The following is a 20,074-nucleotide window of genomic DNA, read 5'->3' as shown; positions in this document are numbered from 1 at the left end:
AATATATTGAAAAGTTTCTAAAAGAGTGAAGCAAGCTCAGAAAGGCAAAAAAATGAAGGCTGAACAGAGTCATGGTCAAGGTCAGAAGTTACTGTCAATTCTCCACACCAACAATAATGTTTGGGGGTATGTTAAAGCAGCAGGTATGCAGCTTTAACTGACCCCAAACTCATTGTAGAACCTAGTGGTTTGTACAGCCATGAAAAATGGAAGGTATCATCTGTAGCAGAACATTTACAGCATAATATTAATATTCATATTCATATAAAATCACTTGTGTTAAAGTTACATAGTGAGTCTATGACTTTGCAGTATTGCCCAGCACAGCAACATGAATTTCAGATGTGAGCATCACTGATGACTGGCAACATTCGGTGATTCATACCCATGTTCCCAGACAGGTATGAATAGAACCCTATTAATGTTCAAACCATGCCATAAAAACCTCTGTAAATTACATCAAATTGTTTTGTGAATCTATATAGCATAAAATAATCTTTAAATTGGCTATCTTAGAATTGTTGAAGTCTGCAAGGTATTTTCCCATCTAATTACAACATGGGGAACATCTTCACTGCAATTTAAGTCTCTCCCTTAAACTCCAAGCTAATTAGTTAGATGGCTAAGCTTATCAGTTGAAAAACAGTCCACCTTATAAGGTTTCTCTTCACTTACTTACTGTCCCAAAGAGCTTTTGAATTTTCTCAAAGATCCTGTATACTAGTATTCATTACATACCTTAGAAATTGCTAATGAGATTGTTCAGGTTCATAAAGAATACAGATATTGTCATAGCAAAATAACTAGTTGTTAAGGTATTTCTGCTCAAGGAGGTGCTCCCCTTTCCAGGTAGCACAAGTCTTTAAACTGCCTCCTTCACTACGCTATAGATTGTTTGCACTCTTTATAGGGCCCACTGTCCCTTCAGTTCGATACTTCTCTTCCTTTGCAGCAGGAAGCACGAGATAAATCTGTCCCCAGTATATTTCCTTTATAGGAGCATTTTTGCTGCAACTCGACACAACCTGCCAAGGCAGGACCATGGTATAAATGGGTGCAGAGATTAACATATGTTGAAAAATGCACATTGAACATACAACCTGGGGAGGTGGTTCTGTAACTTTCCTTCCCTCATTGCCTCAGAAAAAACCCAAGGGCCTTATAAAATGAAATCAAGAGTAAATAAAAAAATTACTCAAAAATCCACCTTGGAACTACCTGGCTGAGGTTCATCACTAGCTCCATAGCACAACTACAATATCACCGTTCACCAGAGTCTCTTGTGATATCTCAGGACTAGGAATGGTAGCTTCAGATCCTGGAACAGTTTGGAGTTGCAGTTCAGAATCTGCTCAGGGATGACCTGAAACTACTGACCATAACACCACCCAGTTATTTATCACAAACACCTAATTTCCTGGCACATTAGTGAGAGCATGGAATAGTGCAGGGAAATAGGTGATTCTTCTATATTCACAGCAGTGCAGTACAACAGCCACTTCCTCCTTCTTTGGAAAGGAAAGGAAGATACATTCTACACTTCTTTAATTTCATGTTTGAAGCCCACCTGTAAATTATGAAATATCACCACATCATGTCTGCTTACAGAGCTGCTGGAAGGAGAAAGAAGAGATCTGGGCCCCAAATTCAATTGGTAGGGCTTTTTTTCCTTCTTTTGGTGCCAAGCTTGCAGAAAAACTGATCCCTACATAAATAAAAGCCTTGAAAATGCAAATCTGGAATTAAAAAGACTTGGGAACAAATGTGACAGAGTGCTCCTACTTGAGACATAAAAAGAGGATCAGAATTCAGAGTAAATTACCACAATTTATGTGTATGTGGTAGGGGAATTCTGGGAAAAGTTTCACTTTGTTTAATGGTTTTGTTCCATAATTGAATACAGAATTCAACTGTAATGGAAACATTCTCTGTATGTTTTCGTTACTGGTACAGATGAAAGCACATTCATTCCACTTATCCAACTGCATGAAAAACAAAACTTTCATTTTTCAGAATGTGACCAGCCAGCGTAACTACACCAATAGCTTGAAGGCTGGGCACCCAAGTCCTTTTCAATCTAAATAGAATGAAACATGTATTGCTGTTGACACAGTTGTCTGATTCATGCTGCTGTAAAATCAGATGCTGGCTTAGATCCTGAGATATTCAGCTGTTATTTACCAGGTCAAGCAACACTCTTCCTGAATGAACTTATTAAACTTTGTGCAGAGGACTTAGCTGGTAAGTCCTTGATGCATGTTATAACACCTAAGGCTATATTTTATGCTATACTTTGCATTTCATTGAACCTCAGCAGATGAGAAACACACATGTTTTGAATTTACAACAATCAGCAGTGCTTATTGCAAACTGTGCAGAACAGTGGGTATAATATGTTTTAAATCTCTCTTGCACAATCTTCAAAATATATTTGTTGTATTAGGACATATGAATTTCCCTTTAGATGATCTGGAGAGGTATGAAGAACAGTGAAGCAGGCCACATTCATTAGGAAATTGATACACAATTAAGAAAATTGATATACATAATCACAAACAGTCATGCTTATATCAAAGAATTTCCCTGACAGTGTGATTTTAAAGATGCGGTGAAATGGGAGTCTCATGGTTTAAGCCATTTTTAATCCTTTCAGATCCCAGTCCTAGGCAGGTTAAGGAGTTAAAAGGAACCTTTTATAATTAAATGCTTAGAAATATGTAAAATATCTAAAAACTGGCATTAAACTACCATATAATTGCAGATATTCTTGCATAATCTTCCCGACTAAAACAGTTCTATCTAGCTTTCCTTTTCTTTATTGAAGTGACATCTTTAGCTTCACCATAAACCTCCAACATAAACAAAAAATATGTACAACCAAAGCTGTTGTACGTGCATCTAGAGACAGATTTTGAGGAATATTTTTAGAACTTGTACAAGGGCTAACCAGACAGACTTGGAGTTGCTAGGGGGCAGAAAAAAAAAGAAGAAAAAGAAAATAGCAGAATATTTTTTGTAAAACATAATTTGATTGGAGTAAGATGCTAAATCCATTCTAGTTTAGTATCTAGAGTGTAAGCAGCTCTAAATGACCTTGGGAAGCTTGTTCAGAAAAGCCTTTTTACTCCTAATTATAAAATTATGAGAATGTGACATGGTGTTTTGAAGGGGAAAAAAAGGAACTGGGTGAGATTAATCAGTAGCTGGAATTTCAGCAGAAGGTATGTGCCTGGAGAGACTTGCTTGGCTATGAAATTGTTGTTCTGCTACAGGAAGAAGCAGCTTTGACTTAGAACAGAAAGTCCAGAGGGCTGCACCAGGGTCTCTCTTGCCACCTCTCATGAAAACAGTCCAAGAGACACTGAAGACGCAGCACAGACACACCTACTTCTGCCAGAGAACCAACAAGAGGCTGGGCACAGCACCCTCACTATTGCTCTGTGGTCCCCTCAAATGAGCTCCCAGCATACACAGAAGTGCTTGTTGTTTTTTCCCCCTTACATTGCATTTGATTTGCTGCAAGGTATCTTTTATGCTCTTTAACCACAAGTCTTAGCAGGCTGCTATAGCGATTTCCACAGCATTCCAACTTTGCTTCATAACCAGTAGAAGGTTTGTTTTGATTTGTTTTCCCAGAGATCTGTCTGAAATGCATTTAAAATCCTACCATAAACTGCAAAATGTGTCTTTCTAAAAATACATGCAGTTATGACATTTTGAACAGGTGGATCACGTACATTAATTAAAAATAACTTCATCTGCATATTGAAAATAGCTGTTTACATGAACTGGCATAATGTGCAATGGTAACATGCTAGGAAGGCAGGGGTGAAGGGACACCATAAACACAACTGAAAAGCTGCATATAATTCTGCTGATATAAACCAGGTATAGGAGTCAACACAACTTCCTTCTGCACCCTTAGGAAATCATACCTACATTTAAAAATGTCTAAGAACCATTAGGATTTCCTCCCTTCTTTCCTGAGTCCTATGGCTAGTAGGTAGTGTGAGACAAATCAAATTATGTTACCAGGACCACAAACTTGTTCAGCTCTTCTCCCACATCACTATGTGAACCCTATTTTCTCTCCCTCCTACTTCATGCTGGTTCAAGCTAGGAGATTGTCTTATATCTACCCTCATCTCTTTTCTTCTGTTAAAATGCAGCTGTATCCTTTGAAGTGTTTAACATTGAATCAATTCTTACCTTTTTGCCCAGAGAAAAAAAAAACAATGATCATTGCCTTCATTTTACAATGAGATTGCAAACAAGGCAAATCTAAATCTAAACCATGAAGTCCAAACATGCAGACTGACACTATTAAATTTCTGTGCTTTGCTACATTACTGATATCATTGCTGTCTTCCACCCTAAATCCAGGAATAAATTCCAGGAATGTTGACAGCTAGAATTTTGGAGGAATATTTATTAACTGTGTAGCACCCTGGAAAAGTGTGAGTCAGAGCTACTTTTTTAACTATTACACATGAAGAACAGTAGGTTAATATTTATACTCACACTATGGTGGCAGCAGCAGAGATCTTGAAATGGTCCAAGTGTTCTGGATCTAAAAGGCGTGGGATTCTGCATGATCATATTTAGGCAATGCATTGTTTTGCTTCTATTTTATGCTTGAAAAAAAAGATATAAAACTATGAAGAAAACTGTTGAGCTTGTAAATTTAGCTATACCTGAAGAAATATCTGAATGGATTTTATTATTAGCTTTTCCTTCTGTATAGCACAAGACCGGATACTTAATCTGACAATCCTTTTATAAATCATATAACATCTTTGAAAGCAACATACGCTTTTCCATAGAAACTTTTCCATGTAATCTATTCCAATTCCCTTATTCCAATTCCCTTATTCCAATGATCACAAACTTTCCCACTTTAAAGTAATTTGTTTCTCTGCAGATTTCCCAGGCACTGACTCTCACTATGCTATTGTATGCTAAATTAGTGAGCCTGGGACAAACTGGAATCAAGTAATTTCTTAACCTTCTCTTGGGTTAGCTTCTTAAAATCCCTCCCTATGGGGCAGATTTTAAGACTATATGTATATACATATACAAACAAAATTCTCTTCTAAACCCTTTAAAATTTTCCCATGTAAACTTAATCTTTCTGCCCTGTGCATAAGAATTATGTCATCTTTAACTTCCTCTCCCATTTATTCCCACCTTACCAAAGTTACATTGGACCAACAGCTAGCAGGCTAAGAGTTCTCATCCCTACTGGACTGCTTTGAACTAGTCTTGATCCTACAAGGATATTAAAATTGAATAAAATTCCATACTGTCTCAGTTTTTTCTCCTCAGTTTCTTGTCAGACAAACAGCCTATTTTACCTGTAGGAGTAATGAAGAAAATAAGGATTTGCTTTATATTTTAGAATCTGTCTCCTTCTCTGATTTCCATCGACAGATAGACAGATCTCTTGTGTGAATTTGCTGCAGGCTGGCAAGTTTAACACTGATACACATATACCTAGGATCTTAAAATGTGCTGTAAGGAATTCTGCAGAACCCAGATGCGGAGTTGAATTACTGAGGCACCCCTGACCATATGCTGGGAGGTGGGGCTGACAAACATGAGCACAGAAGCACACGCACACACACACGAATGCAGCGCTCCTGCACATTGCAGGTCACGTACAGGAACACACAGTGTGGCACAGGCACACCTACACTGCTTCAAAGCCACACCTAGCTTGGCACAGACAGACCTGTGCTCTTGCTAGCTTTCAAAGCCAGCCATCAATCAAAGCTGAAGGACTACACAGGGATCTCATTCCCATCTGTCAAAGGAAAGATGCATCCCTTATGCTAAATGGTTTGCTCAAGAGGGAATGACCTTTCTTCCCCCTCTTAGGACACATGTTAGCTTTTTTCAGAGTCTGTGCTATGTACTTGAGTCACAACAGTCTCTTGGCAAGTAATGGAGCCAGAACGAGCATCCAACAAAACAGCTTCAAGGACACATAAATATTAATTGGTCACAATTTGTCTTTCAAGAAAATGTTGCAACAGTCTTAACTCTGTGGTAATTCTATGGCTGCAATTATGAGATTGTGTATGTACAAAGGAGCCAGTTGCATCTCTGTTGCAAGACTGGAAAATTTGGGAAAAAAACCTCTGAGAAAAAGGACTTAAGGGTTTAATGACGTAGTGACACATCATGCCTTCAATGGCAGACAATAAAACCCAAAACATAATACCTAAAATAAAAAAACCCTAAACAAATCCAAAATCAAACCAAAACAAAAAAAGTACCACTAATGTAGTCTTGTTCAACATATCTTTAAGTTCTTCACTTTCATTGTAACAATTTTTTTGTGTGTTAAGTTTATTCTTTTATGTAATACACTTGTGACTCCCCAATGCTCTACAGTATTATATTCAATATTTGGTTTGAAAATCGCACAAACAGAAAAAAAATTGAAGAATATTTGAAAGTAAACGCTCATGCTTTATGAACAAAAGGCAGTATGTTCGTGTACCTGTGGGTTCAGCTTCTCAAATGTTAAATTAATGTCTCTTTCGAGGACTATATTTAAAGACATGCTTAAGAAACTGCTTCCACTGAGAGTAATTGGACTAAGATTTATGTTTAAAGTTAAATCTGAACAACTGCCTCAAATAAGGATTCTTTTGTAATGACAGACTAACACTCAGACAAGTCCAATGATTAGCACCTATTTTTGTAGTGGTGTCAGTATGAGAATCAGGACCTTAACCTGCACTGCCCTGAACACTGCAAAAAATAGTAAGTGGATGTGCAGGCACAGAAGTGATCAATCAGAATAAATGAATTTTATAAGTACAGATCTACTGAAGGACAAGAAAAGGAAAGGAACAAACAAAGGGATTTTTGCTGCTTTCTCCCCACCTTTCCATTAGCACCCAATAGTGAAAAATGCCCATTTCCATCAGTCAGTGCAATCACAGCTGCCTTGCCTGCACACTCCTACAAGATAGACTGCACCATCCTTCCCCCTCACAACACCTACATTTATAGTCTGCAATACCTGAAAGCCTTTAAGATGACTCCTTTTAATGGTTTCCTCAAATACACTGCTCTTAACCCTCCAAAAAAAGGTTTATGTTTGAACACTGCAGGTTTGTTTGGAAGCATTTAATTTTTATTTCAAGTAAATGCACATTCTGGGGACTTCCATGATATATATTGGTTATATCAAGGAATGGAAACATTACAGATTCTCCCCAGCTTACCCGCAAAGTGAGGACATTCTGTCAAAACAACACTTTTTTTGGGAACTAAAAACTTAATTTAAAATCTCCTTCTTTGATGCACTCATATCTTTGGCATTTACATTCCCAATGTTTATATTGATGTCTTGAGAACACTTAAGTAGAACATTTATTTGCAAATAAAATTTCATAACTTGGCTGACTCGGGTTCTCTTTATAAATCTAAGAACTATAAATCCTTTTCCATATAAACATATGTATTATTTCCTACCAAAAGTGTGTGACAACCACAAAGTTTAATCTCAATCTATAAACCTGCATGAGACAGCTCATCCAACATAATGAGTTTGCACAGGCATAACTAAAAATATACATGTCCAGTAAAGATAAATAAATAAATAAAAAAGTATGAAATAGCAGTGACTTGCCAGGAAATTATACTGTATGTTAGAATAACCCATAGGTTCATTGGGATGCAGTTGTGATGGAAAATTACAGGAGAAGTTTTTTTCATCATTCTGCTGAATTGAAAACTAGCAAAAAAGTGAAGAAAACAAAGACACCCCAAACTGTCCTTTTTGCTGGGATGCACACAGCCCAGCAGTGAGGGGGTTGCCAGGGAGATCTGTTCAGTTTCTCCTGTCTGCAAGTATCTGTAGAGGTCGTCCAAAGATTTGCAACACTAATGTGGGCATCTTGCCTTCTGCTCTGAGACACAGAATAAAAATAAAAACAAGATTAAAAAAAAAAAATTAAAAAAAACCCCAAAAACAACAACAAAAAAAACAACTACAAAAAAACCCCAACCCCAGTGTATTTTTCCAAATGACAACCTAAAATGCCACATCGACTGCCCCACAACTGCACTGGAGGTCACTGCAGAAGTGACACTACTTAGCGAGAAAGAGCTCAGTACTGGTTTTACTTAACTTTTTGGACAGCTCAGCAACAAAAAATTAGGAACAGGCTTCAGCATGGGTTTAAGTGTGCTGGACCCTGTGGCCTACACAGTTTGTAGCTGCCTCCAGCTGGCCAACCTGGCTGCCACCACCATGCTGCCCTGGAGGGACACCACACCCAGCTCATCCGGCCACGGAGAAGCTGGGAGCACTCCAAAGCACACAAGGTCCTCAAACCACTTCTCTGAAGTTCCACTTGAGCCTGGCTGTGCTAGTGAACTCCAGTTTGACAACAGGTCTGCATTTCAATCCTCCAATGGAGATGGTGAACATGAACGCAAACAGAGAGTAAGCACAATTCAGGGCTGTGTAATGTTAAATCCTCCTGGTGAGTCCAGCATTAAAAGGCATTAGATTCTGACACTTAACAGCTTTGGGGAGCTGCAAACATGGCCTTGCAAGCCTGATACCTTATGTGCCTTGCTCTCAGAGTGGAATCCAAAGTTTAAATATTTGGCTAGTTGTGGAGAAAGGGGCTGTCCAGATGAAACATTTCTCCTACTCCAGAGCTAAGAATTTTTACCATAAATCAGTAACCTGTTAAAGAACTGAGCACTTATAAACTCAGGCTGCCTCAAGAGGACTTCAACATCCTACCATCTGAACCATACCTAGACAACAAGAGCCTATTTTGCTCATCCTGAAAGCATACAAGTTCCCATTCTGACTTCTCAGCAGCATCCACTGTCTCACTTAAGGTGACACTGGGAGGCCCTCTTCTGTTGGAATGAAGCAAGAATGATTTACTGCACCAAGGAGCATGAAAAGAAGCACTGCTCTGGGAACTCCTGGCTAGGACAGCCAGCTGCAGGCCTTGAATTTTGCTGTTGGCTTGTTGCAGTTTCTCTCAGTTTGGCTGTTGGGGCTTTCTTCCTCCATCACCGCCTAAGCAGAGAAATTGCTCATGCTCTTAAATGATTTGGGTAAATGAAAAAAATCTGATATTAGAGCAGGATTTTGTCCACACTTCACTTATTTTTTTTCCTACTTTCACCAGTGTAGGGAACATTAAAATTGTTTCTCACAGAAGAGCCCCTGGCACTCATGTTTTGTTTTGCTTTGGTTGTTGGGCGATTGGTTGCTTTGGGGTTTTGTTTTGTCATTGGTTGGTTTTGGTTTGGGGGTAGGAGGTGGTTTTTTGGCAGGGGTAGGGGAGGTGGTATTTTTTGGTTGATTGGTTGGTTGGTTTCAGCTTTTTTACTATTACCATGACTTCTAAATCTTGGGATTTTTATGTGGAGGGGGGTGGATGTGATGGTAAGCAGTTGAACCAGGTAAATGACAATGTGACAAACTAAACCAAACCATGAACTCAGCAGGAAGTTGAACGAGAACAGAAACTGTTCTCTTCAAATTAGGATAACTTGACAATTGCCTAAATTTATGCTACCTTATCTTTATCCTTGACATTCAGTGACCCTTCAGGTGTCACTGACACATTCAGCAGTCAGGGACACTCTAACAGTTTTCAAGATAAGACACATCACATTGGAGATTATGTAATCTACTGAAGGTGCATTTGCTTGAGCACCTAGAGCTTCTGTGCTCAAATGCAAAAATTGGCAGTCAAGCTCTTCAGTATCCACTCAAAATAATGCCGACTACCCTTTATTTTCCCAAAGGTAGATAGTGCTGCTATTGATAGTCAGAGACTCAGCTCCTCTAAGAAAATCAATTATATTACAGACTTTCTGAAGTAGTATACACTACCTGAGAAGGGCAGCAGAAAAATGACAAATCTAGAATTGTTTTACACTGATGTAATTTTTTAATTCTCATATTTAAGCAGAGATTTAGGGGGAATTTATTCATCATTTAAGCATATTTTCATGTACAAAACACTGATTAAAATAATTAAAAGCTTATCCTTGAGTTATCATATTCTTAGAAAAGGAATCTCAGTGGTTCCTGAAAATAAACAGGATAAAGAGGAAAATGCTGTAATGATTACTCAGCCTCTTTGGCTTGCAATGTGAAAACAGAATCCCTATCAGATTGGAGATTTTTTTTTTCATCCTCGTAGGATGGAAATACAACAAAAACAATTGTTTTGATATTATCCAAGCAAGTCCATATTTGATCCAAAACAAAAGCATATAGTTAGGAGACTAAAACTACCACATTTTTAACTTCAAAAAGAATTGTCTCTCATTTCTATTACATTTGGGGCAAAGGCTTCAACTTTTTCAGTCTATCAATACAAAAGCACGTTTAACTGCCAAAGAAAATACAGACAAAAACCACCAAGAATAATGTGTTACCTTGAACACGGCTGATAATAATCTACCTGCTAAAGTCTGTAGATAAAAAAAAAATATCCACATAACTGAATTATTTATCCTCGTTTTTAAGCGTCAACCCTCCTGAAATTTACTTGTAAAAATCAGATTGCAGTACAGGGGCTGAAAACAGCCTAGGAGATATAATCAGCTATCTTTCTTTCAAACAGATATTTACTTTGGACCTCTCTTGAATGGCAAACTCCTCAGATCTGGGACCTGTTTTCCAGGCCAGAAGGATTAACAGTTTTCCATTAAAAAAAAAAATAGGAATAGCACTGTGCAAGAAAGGATTAAAGTATAAATGCCTCAATGTTCTTAATTTCATTTAAAAATGTCTTCACAATTCTTTTTGTAGCAGGCCTCAGGATATGAAGAGTACTGGAAAGTCAAAGCAGGCTACTATTAGTAGAACCAGAAGATTATTTTGTCTTTTGCAGTATCTGGAAGAAGTACAGGAGTCATAAAACAGGATGACAAAAAGACATTTTCTACTCTTAAAATGAATAGCAGCTGATTTTTCTGGAGGCAATCCCCTGTGGATCCTTAAATCCCATCTTTCCTGACATTTTAAAAACACCAGAGTAAAAGGTAGCTGGAAGTTTCTCAGAATATAAACTGCAAAATAGTAGAGACAGATTGTCAAGAGACACCTCATTTACCCCATTTACAACCTGCGCATCCATCTCATTTGTTAGCATCATTCATCAGAAGCACTCACAGTGCTGCAGAAAAGCCTTACAGTGCTTACAGTGGCACAGGCTGCTTTCCTCCCTTGTTTCTGTGGCAACATCACCTCTTGTTTCTATGAGAAAGGTCACGTTATCATATTATTTAATCCACTATCTGAACACACTTCACTCACTGGCTGGAAGCACACAGGAGAGTTTCAGCATTGCACCAACAAACAGCCAGACCTCCACAGGTCTCTGCTACTGAAACTATGTCTTCAAGCACCAGTGGAGATGGAGAGGGGCACCACAGTCAGCACCAGGCATCCTACATCAGGTTCCTTATTTCGACAGATATAAGGCCAGGGAGCTACTTGAACACAGGTCTTTCAGTAACATATTTATTTCAGTAAATACAGTATATATATATAAAATTTATATAATTTGATTAATATAATAAATATAATATTATATTATATTATATTATATTATATTATATTATATTATATTATATTATATTATATTATATTTTTCAGTAATATATTTATAGACAAGATATTTTATCTCCACAAGAGTGATTGCCAGCCATATCAGCCATTTCCCAGCAGGCAATAACCCACTTAGAGAATCAAGGGCCAAAGGCAAATCTAGTCAACCCCCAACTGTTTGAAGATGTCCATCCCAAGAACAGAATCACAGAATTGTTTGGATGGAAGAGACCTGAAACATTGTCTAGCGCCAACTCCCCGTGCTGTGGGGAGAGATTCCTTCCATTGGCTCAGAGTCCAATCCAATCTGGCCTTGAACACTTCCAGGGAAGGGGCATTCACAACTTTTGTGGGCACCATGTTTCAGTGCCTCATCACCCTACCAAGGAAGAACTTCCTCCTCATATCTAATCTAACCTCACCCTTTTTTATTTTGAAGCCATTCCTCCTTTGCCCCATCACTCCATGCCCTGGTAAAAAGTCCCTCTTCAGCTCTCCTGTAGGTCCCCTTTAGGTACTGGAGGTGCTATAAGGTCTCCCTGGAATCCTCTTCTACAGCCTGAACAACCCCAACTCTCTCAGCCTGTCTTCACAGAGGTGCTCCAGCCCTCTGATCATCTTCGTGACCCTCCTCTGGACTGACTCCAACCGCTCCCTGTCCTTACATCATGAATGTCACTACAAATCAAGACAAATTATTAGCTGAAAGAAATTAACATAATTGCTGTCTTATCGCATTTCTTTCCCTTAATGTTTTTCTAAGCCATTTCCTAGCTATTACAGATTGACCTACTAATTGCTGACAAAACAAAGCAGAGTCTGCATAGTGTAACACAGATTAAATTTTCAGCCAGGCATGCAGTTCCTCTTGTTCTCTTGGATGATGGCACTTATCCGTACCAAGGCTTTTGTGTGCCATCTGGTGGACTTTCAGCATTTGGTACATTTTATTTTAGTACAAATAAAGAGAGTCCTGATACACTGTCAGGGGTATCTACCTTCCTTGGCCATTGACAGTTTCATCTTGTCATCCTGTATATGCTCAAATTAATGTGTGCCTGAGAGTAAAAACTTAATTCCTCTCACATTTGCAGTCAAATGAGCCTGTACTACTGTAACTGTTGTTAACTTCAGCTCACCCTTTGCACTGATAGATTTTATACGTAATTGAATGGTCACCCTCTTAAAAATAACTTCCACAAAATAACTTCCACAGAACAGAATTCCTAAGAGAATTCCATATATAGGACCACAAGCCGACAATCCTCAATGGCATTTAGATGTTTAGTTCTCAATGACCAAACATGCTAACATTAGTCTCTATTTGTCATGAGGGTCAAAGATATTAAAGCAAACCTATTACCAGATAACTTCAGAAACAAAACTGAGAGTTTGAGTACTCATTGAGTAGTCATTCTTCTTTCTAAGTAGGACAGCAAAAACTGTCATTAAAAGTACTGTAAGGTTAAAAATTAAAAAGGAGAAGCCTTTTAAAACATTTTCCCCCCCACACTTTTTTTTTTTTTTTTTTTTTTTTTTTGGTAACTCCTCATGTGGATTCAATCAGTTTGAAAGTGTATATTTACTATAACAAGTTAAGTTGACATAAATTAGACTTAAATCAATATGATAACACCTTTTCAACATTTTGCATGAGTTCAGTTGAATAAGTTCATTCTATAACATTGTGTGTGTGTGTGTATGTATAACATACTGTGCCACTCTGTGTGGAAAAAAAATCCAGAGCACATTTTTTGTACCATATCTAACCTATGCAGCTGAGGCATTACTTAATTTATCCTTTTTATGGAGTGCAAGCTGTGGGATAAGGAACCTGCGACAGAATAAATTTCAAAATGCACAAATTATTTCAGGCACACAGTCCTAAGGGGGAGTGTATTTCCTACTCCAGCACACTGCCATCAGCATTCCTCCACTCTGCAAGACTTCCAGGATTTTAAGGCTGGATGAGGGCCACTCTCTGAATGAATGAGTTGCACCTGCCACAACAGACCATCAATAAGCAATTGGATGAACTTTCTACCCAACATACACTGTCAATTCAGAAACCTGGATACAAGATGGCAGTGACTGTATGGATAGAAAAGACCAGCTGAGAGGTGCTGAAGTTGTGGTTGTCCAGGAATCTCCTTTTTGGAGATCTCCTTTCACAGAGAAAACAAGACAAACCCAGATAAAACAGCAAGAAAAAGAAGAGCAGTGACTACAAAGGCAGCTTTTGGGTTTGGTCCCCATTGTTACTTGCAACCTGACCTCTTGAGAAAAACCGGCTCAGCACAGTCTTATCAGCCAGTGTGGGACTTGGCAAACATACCAACAGCTGTGCTGGTTTAGACATTGATTTTAGCTGCCTTTTTGGACACAGGCTCACTGCAGTGCTGCTGAAAGGTCAGCTGAGACAGACTCTTTAAGCTGAAGGCTAACATCAATAACTGGAAAGTTATACAACCAGGAAAGAGAAAGAAGCCAAGAAATGAATGTGGGGATATTAGGATTTAAGTCCTAAGGTCCAGATGGTTTTCAGAACTGATCTGTGGCTGGAGGAGGTAGGATTTGGCACCTCCTCCAGCCACAGATCAGTTCAATTGGATTGAGATTCCTTTTTTCATCAGAGTATCTTTTACAGAGAGGTAGTGAGTCCAAATCATACCATGGGTCTGAAATCTCTACACGACTGCAAGACAACACTGCTTTTGGTCCAGACAGACAATGCTGCATCAGCAAGCAGTGGAACTGGACAGGTATGGACTTGCACAGAAAAACAGCTGGTGCTGAAGGCCAGGTATTTACAGTTAAAGGATTTCCAACAGGTTATTTTGAATTATCTCTGGCCTACCACACAGACTTAATGACCACTAGGATTTAAAGTTCATTCTCCTGATTGCTTTAGCCTGAAAGGAGATCTGGAAGTCCCAAGAGCACTGTGCAAAGAAAACCAGGCACGGTAGAAGGGATAAATGGAGATTCAATTAGAAAGTACAGACTCAATCTCACAGGGAATTTTCTGGTGACAGAAGTCCATGGGGACAACCTTGGATAGCTGCAGGCCCTGAGAGACAGAGCTCTTCTGACACCATCTTGGCCAACCTGCCTACAGTGTGAAAGACAAAGGTCCACATTTTTGTACATGTTGCTTTTCCATCTTATTATTAGTTTTTATTTTAAGAGCAAAGGTAGGTTTTTATTATCCTGGATAAAATTGAGTAGAGTCCTTAGTGTATTATATGTTCTCACTGCAAACTAAGTCCAGTCATAAATAAGAGTTATAAAAAATATATTCCTTTTAGGAATAGAAGTGCATGCAGTTATTGTTTAAGGTCTTTAACCAAGATTGAAAGCACATTGCAAGGTTTAAATATGATCCAAATAGTTGAAATAAAAAATACAATATTTTTTCCAGAAAGCTGAGACCATATAACATGAAATTAATTTCAACAGACATTAAATACCTTGGAGGACTAAACCCACATAGGAATACAGATTAAAGTAGCTCAAGACATTTTCTCTTTCAATTTTGGAGTTTGGTATGACACCTGAAAGCCATTTTTATGTCAGGTCTTTCACAGTAATCCAACTTTACTTGCAGTAAAGTACTGCAAATTATACCATTTGTTTTACTTGTGAAAGCTAACAATGTCCTGTCTTCACAGTATGTTCAGTCAAAGAAAACTTTGTGGTGATGTAGTATTTGAGTAGTTTCAAAGGCATTTGCATCACTACATGTTTTACAGGGAGTTCAAGGATTTCTGGTATCTGACGTAAGGCTTGTTTTCACAAAACATCAGTGTTTCTGAGCCCTCCACAGTATAGAAAGAATCTTAACACATCTAATGAAACCGACACATACTTTTTTTTTTTTTTTTTTTTTTTTTTTTTTTTTGTGTGTGTGTGTATGTATAACATACTGTGCCACTCTGTGTGGATATAAAGTCTAAATTACTTATTACTTTTCTGGACAAAGTCTTCACTAACCGGCCACGAATTCCATCACTCTCAGCTGGACAAGGTTTCTACAAGGTTTCTGGACAAGGTTCTAGTACCGCAGCTCACTTTGTAAGTAATCGCAGCGTAGAGTGCACCAGCAACCCTTTTGAGGACTTGTATTTTACTTTGTTCTCCTCAGGAAGAAGACCTGGATCTGGGGTCTAGCAACATATGACAAATTCTGTATTCTTAAAACTGCCGTATGTGAAGAACGCCACTAAGGTAATTGGTCACTGGCTTTTGCCGGGGGCTCCCGCCGGGCTCCGAGCGCCGCGGGTTCCGTCCCGCTGCGCGCCGTTCCCGTAAGAGCCGGACTCGATGTTCCTTCCAGCTCAGAACAGCCCGTGATTCCGAGATGTAAAATAGGCTGGAAAGAGTTAAAAAAATGACGCCGCTCCCCGCGGCACGAAACGCCCCTCCGAACGCGAGCACACCGCCCCGGAACTCCGTCACTGCCGCGGCCGGGCTGGCCCCGGCGGAGCGAAGGCGCCTGACGCCATCCGAGCGCGCCGTCGGGCCCGTCCGTGCATGGCCGTGCCGCGGGAGCCGCCCGCCGCCCCGGCGCTGCCGCCCGCCGCCGCCGCCCCGTCGTTCGGCGCGGCCCGCGCGCTGGTGGCGCGGCGCCACTCGTGCCTGGTGGCGGCGCCGCACCGGCGGCACGTGGCGCTGCCCCCGCGCTTCCTGGGCCGCAAGCGCTCGGGCATCCGCGCGCAGCTGGACGCGGAGCTCCTGCGCTACTCCGAGAGGTGCGGCCGCGGGGACGGCGCGGGACGGGGGGGCGGCTCGGCCTGACAGCTAACGGTGCCCCTCCTCCTTGTCCTTCCAGCCTGCAGGGTGTGCCCGTGGCTTACGACAACATCAAAGTGGTGGGGGAGCTCGGCGACATCTACGACGACCAAGGGTTTATCCACCTGGACGTCGAGGCAGACTTCATCATCTTCAGCCCCAAGAAAGGGAAGAAGCTGGTGGTATGCGAACTCCTCGGTGTCTCATGGGATGGGCTTTTTTTAATTAAAGTTTGGTATCTCTCCAGCATCAGGTGGTCTACGGCTTAGATGAAGACATATTTTATGTATGTTCGACTACTCATTTATGGGCAGCTCATAGCAATTTTTTAGTAGTTCTTTCTAGAACTTTTTACTGTAATTTGTCTGTTTTGTCTGTCTCTAGGTTTGTTGAATTTATGTATAATTTTACATTGCTAAAGCATTGTATAAGGATTGCATATTTAATAGTGTGTCATAACTGCGTAAATCACAGCGGTGCTCCTTTCTGAAGAGCAGATCGTTCTCAACCAGGAGCAATTGTTATAGTGACTGGAATGTTTAGAGTGCTCTCGAGTTCGGTTCCTCCAAGCACAAGAGCAGTACATCGAGTTGAAGCCTGCCTTTCAGTAAAGGAGGCATATGGCTCACAGAACAGCTCTAAGCTTGTCAAAACCCTTGCTGTGCACTTGGGGGTGAAGCATGTTGAGAGCTGGCTTGCATTCATTGTTGTGCCATACCTTTTGCAGCACAGGTGGTGTCTTTATATTTGTGTTTCAGCATGAATGTGCCATCTTCCTCAGAAGAGAACTGAAAAATTTTCAGTGTCCATCATTAATTCTATGGGTAAAACAAAGGTGGATATGGTTTCATATGCAGATGTGTCAGAAACCCACTGAATAGAGTATTTAGAAGTTTTTTATGTGTCTTCCCTATCTTCACCTGCTAAGTACTGCTGTGCCAGCTTGAAGAGCACTTTAGGCAAGTAAATCTGACTTAAAATGGCTTCAAAGCAAAGTCAATCACTGAAGTGTAAGGAAAGAGTTATCTACTCTATTCAGGTGTTCACTGTAGCTAAATCCCATGTTTTGACTTATTCTTCTGCAGTTCAGTTCTGTTTTCAGAGGAATTGTACAAAGAGTTTATAGGACTAACTTTGATTTTAGTGAAGGAGTGTTAACTTATTGCTAGATTAACTGATTTCATAACTTGTAAATAAATTCTTACTGAAAATTTTCCATATGGGAAACTAAATATTTAAAGGGTTTGCATTGAAAGGGCTGATTTTTGCTATAGACTTGCATGACATTCTTTTTCTTTTTTAGGGCGTAATTAATAAAGTGGCCCCTAGTCACATTGGCTGTCTGATACATGGATGCTTCAATGCATCTATCCCTAAGCCTGAACAAATGTCCATTGTACAGTGGCAAGAGCTGGGGTTAAAAATAGGGGATGAACTGAAATTTCAAGTGTTGCACTTGGATTCTGATACAGCTGGGGTGTTCTTCATTCGAGGAGGACTCACTAAAAGCAGGTACGGTGCCTTAATAGAGAATATTTCTAACTGATTTAATACGTTTTTTACAAGCTAAGTGATTTTATTTACATCTTAATTTTTCAGCTTTCTTACTTTTACACAAATCCCTAACTGTATATATAACTATGTACCTACATATATATACACACATACACATATATAGATATAGTCTTAAACTAAACTTCATAGTCTTAAACTATACTTTCTGCTGTTTAAGACTTCCATGGAAGTTTTCTCTGAAAAAAGTAAAACTAGGTGTTTCTTGAGCTTTAAAAATCTGTTGTGTTGACCTATTAATTGTTGATTGCATATATAATACATGCTCAAAATAGCACATCCAGGTGTCCAAGAGTAGCTTTGTGCACAGGCTTTTCAAGTGCAAACAGTCCAGGGGTCCTGAACACAGAGTTTACATTGACAGTTGCACACAAACATATGTATTGTATAATGACAAATACATGACTTCAATACTTGCTGAAACACGAGAATTTCAAAGATGAGATGTGTCAACTTCCTCCTTAGGCCTCTGTAAATTTATAGGGCACCGTGTGAGAAATCTTGTCTTAGAAGGGTTCATTCACATTTTTCTTTTAAAACAGTCATTTACTGAGCAATGTTTTTCTTTCAACGTGGTTTTGGTTTTGATTATATGTATAATATGACTCCTACTAGCAAATTCAAAGCATTTTTTGTTTGTTTCTTTTTTTGATCTGGAAGGATGCTCTGGATCATTTCAGTGGATTTACAGTGAAAGTTAGCAGTTGCCTCTGGGGACATAAAAACCTCCAAGGTTTTTAACTGCATTCTTTCCATATTGTCTTAGGCATTTTTTCCAGTGCTCTTGGTTGCAAGGTACCTGTTGGGGTAGGGAATCTGGTGGGTTTTTGTGGAGCTTTTTTGGGGTTTTTTTTTGGTTTTGTTTTTTTTAAGCTTTTCGGGCATCACCTTTGTTTTTATTAGAGTAGGGTAATTGCTTGGTAAAATCAGCAGTGTGCCTCATATATGACTGAATAGGCCACTAGCTGTGTGTTTTTGTGATTGAGTTTAAAAAAACCAAAAAAATCTTTTCTACATAATGTGTAGTTATGAATTAGGGGATGAATAAGCACTAGAAAAGAGGAACTACCAAATGGTCTGTATGGCACTTTAGAGAAGAAATTCAGGCTAAGATTTGAAAGAGAATATTTATTATGGTAAGAAGGAAGCTAGTAATAGAAATTACCTGAGAGTATTAAACTTTGATTCTCTGTAACACAGAGTATCATGTTCTCCATTTGTTGTTGTTTTTAGCAAATATTTATCTTTTATCTGCTTGATGTAAATACATGTTTTAGCAAATTTTGACACATCACTATGTGAGATGCCCTAACGTGTCTCTAATCCAATTTATGTTGTATATTTCTTTACAGCATGCGGCCCAAAAAATCTGATGCAGTCACTGAAAGTACAAATGGGGACGAAATTCAAAAGTTTGACCAGCAGGAAAATGGCCTGAATAACTGTGGGGAAGATAATGTCACAGAAGAGCCTTTAAATGAGACAGGTAACCTTGGGAGGGAAAATGAAGAAGAGCCAAGTGTTGATGCTGTGAATGGATTATGTGATGATAAAAAGAAGAAGAAGAAAAAGGACAAGGAAAAGCAAGGAGAACAGGAACTTGTATTGCCTACCAGTGACTCCAGTGGTTACCAAAGTGACCATAAAAAGTCAAAGAAAAAGAAAAGAAAGCATTGTGATGAAGTTGAAGAAAGTGAATTATCTCAGCTGTCAGAAAAACCCAAAGCGAAAAAGAAAAGGACTAACATCTGAAGTGTCTTCCTTGCATTACATTTCAGACATTTTTGATAAGTTTCAATAAAACCCTGTTTTGAAAATGTGTATCTCTTTTTTTTTAATACACAGTCTGGTCTGGTAGGTCAAGTGGTGTTTGTGTGCATATGTGCACCAGCAGTTTGAAAGACAGGATCTTTTAAAGTAGCAATAGAAGAAATAGGATAGAAGCAATATCTGCCTGGCTTTTTTACTGGAAAACAAGGACAAAAGAACTGTGAAATGTAATTACAGGAACACATGCATCACCTCTACCAGTTCCATGCATTAGCCAGTTGGTAGTTACAATGTGTGCTACTCTTAACTCCATCTTTGCCAATCGGT

General features: G+C 39.2%; 1 protein-coding gene across 1 annotated transcript; it reads left to right on the top strand.

The window, feature by feature from the left end:
* Positions 1 to 16,086: 16,086 nt before the first annotated feature.
* POLR1F (RNA polymerase I subunit F) lies at positions 16,087 to 19,794 on the top strand. The gene is made up of 4 exons (XM_041466774.1): positions 16,087 to 16,365; positions 16,446 to 16,587; positions 17,709 to 17,917; positions 19,330 to 19,794. The coding sequence occupies exons 1-4, from the start codon at positions 16,148 to 16,150 to the stop codon at positions 19,727 to 19,729; spliced, it is 969 nt and encodes a 322-aa protein (XP_041322708.1). The 5' UTR covers positions 16,087 to 16,147; the 3' UTR covers positions 19,730 to 19,794.
* Positions 19,795 to 20,074: the final 280 nt, after the last annotated feature.

The sequence above is a fragment of the Pyrgilauda ruficollis genome, unplaced genomic scaffold (genome assembly GCF_017590135.1).
Source record: "Pyrgilauda ruficollis isolate IOZ18807 unplaced genomic scaffold, ASM1759013v1 scaffold2, whole genome shotgun sequence".
Classification (NCBI taxonomy): domain Eukaryota; kingdom Metazoa; phylum Chordata; class Aves; order Passeriformes; family Passeridae; genus Pyrgilauda; species Pyrgilauda ruficollis.
Note: the sequence above shows the minus strand (reverse complement) of the source record. Positions and strands in the feature narration are given on the sequence as shown.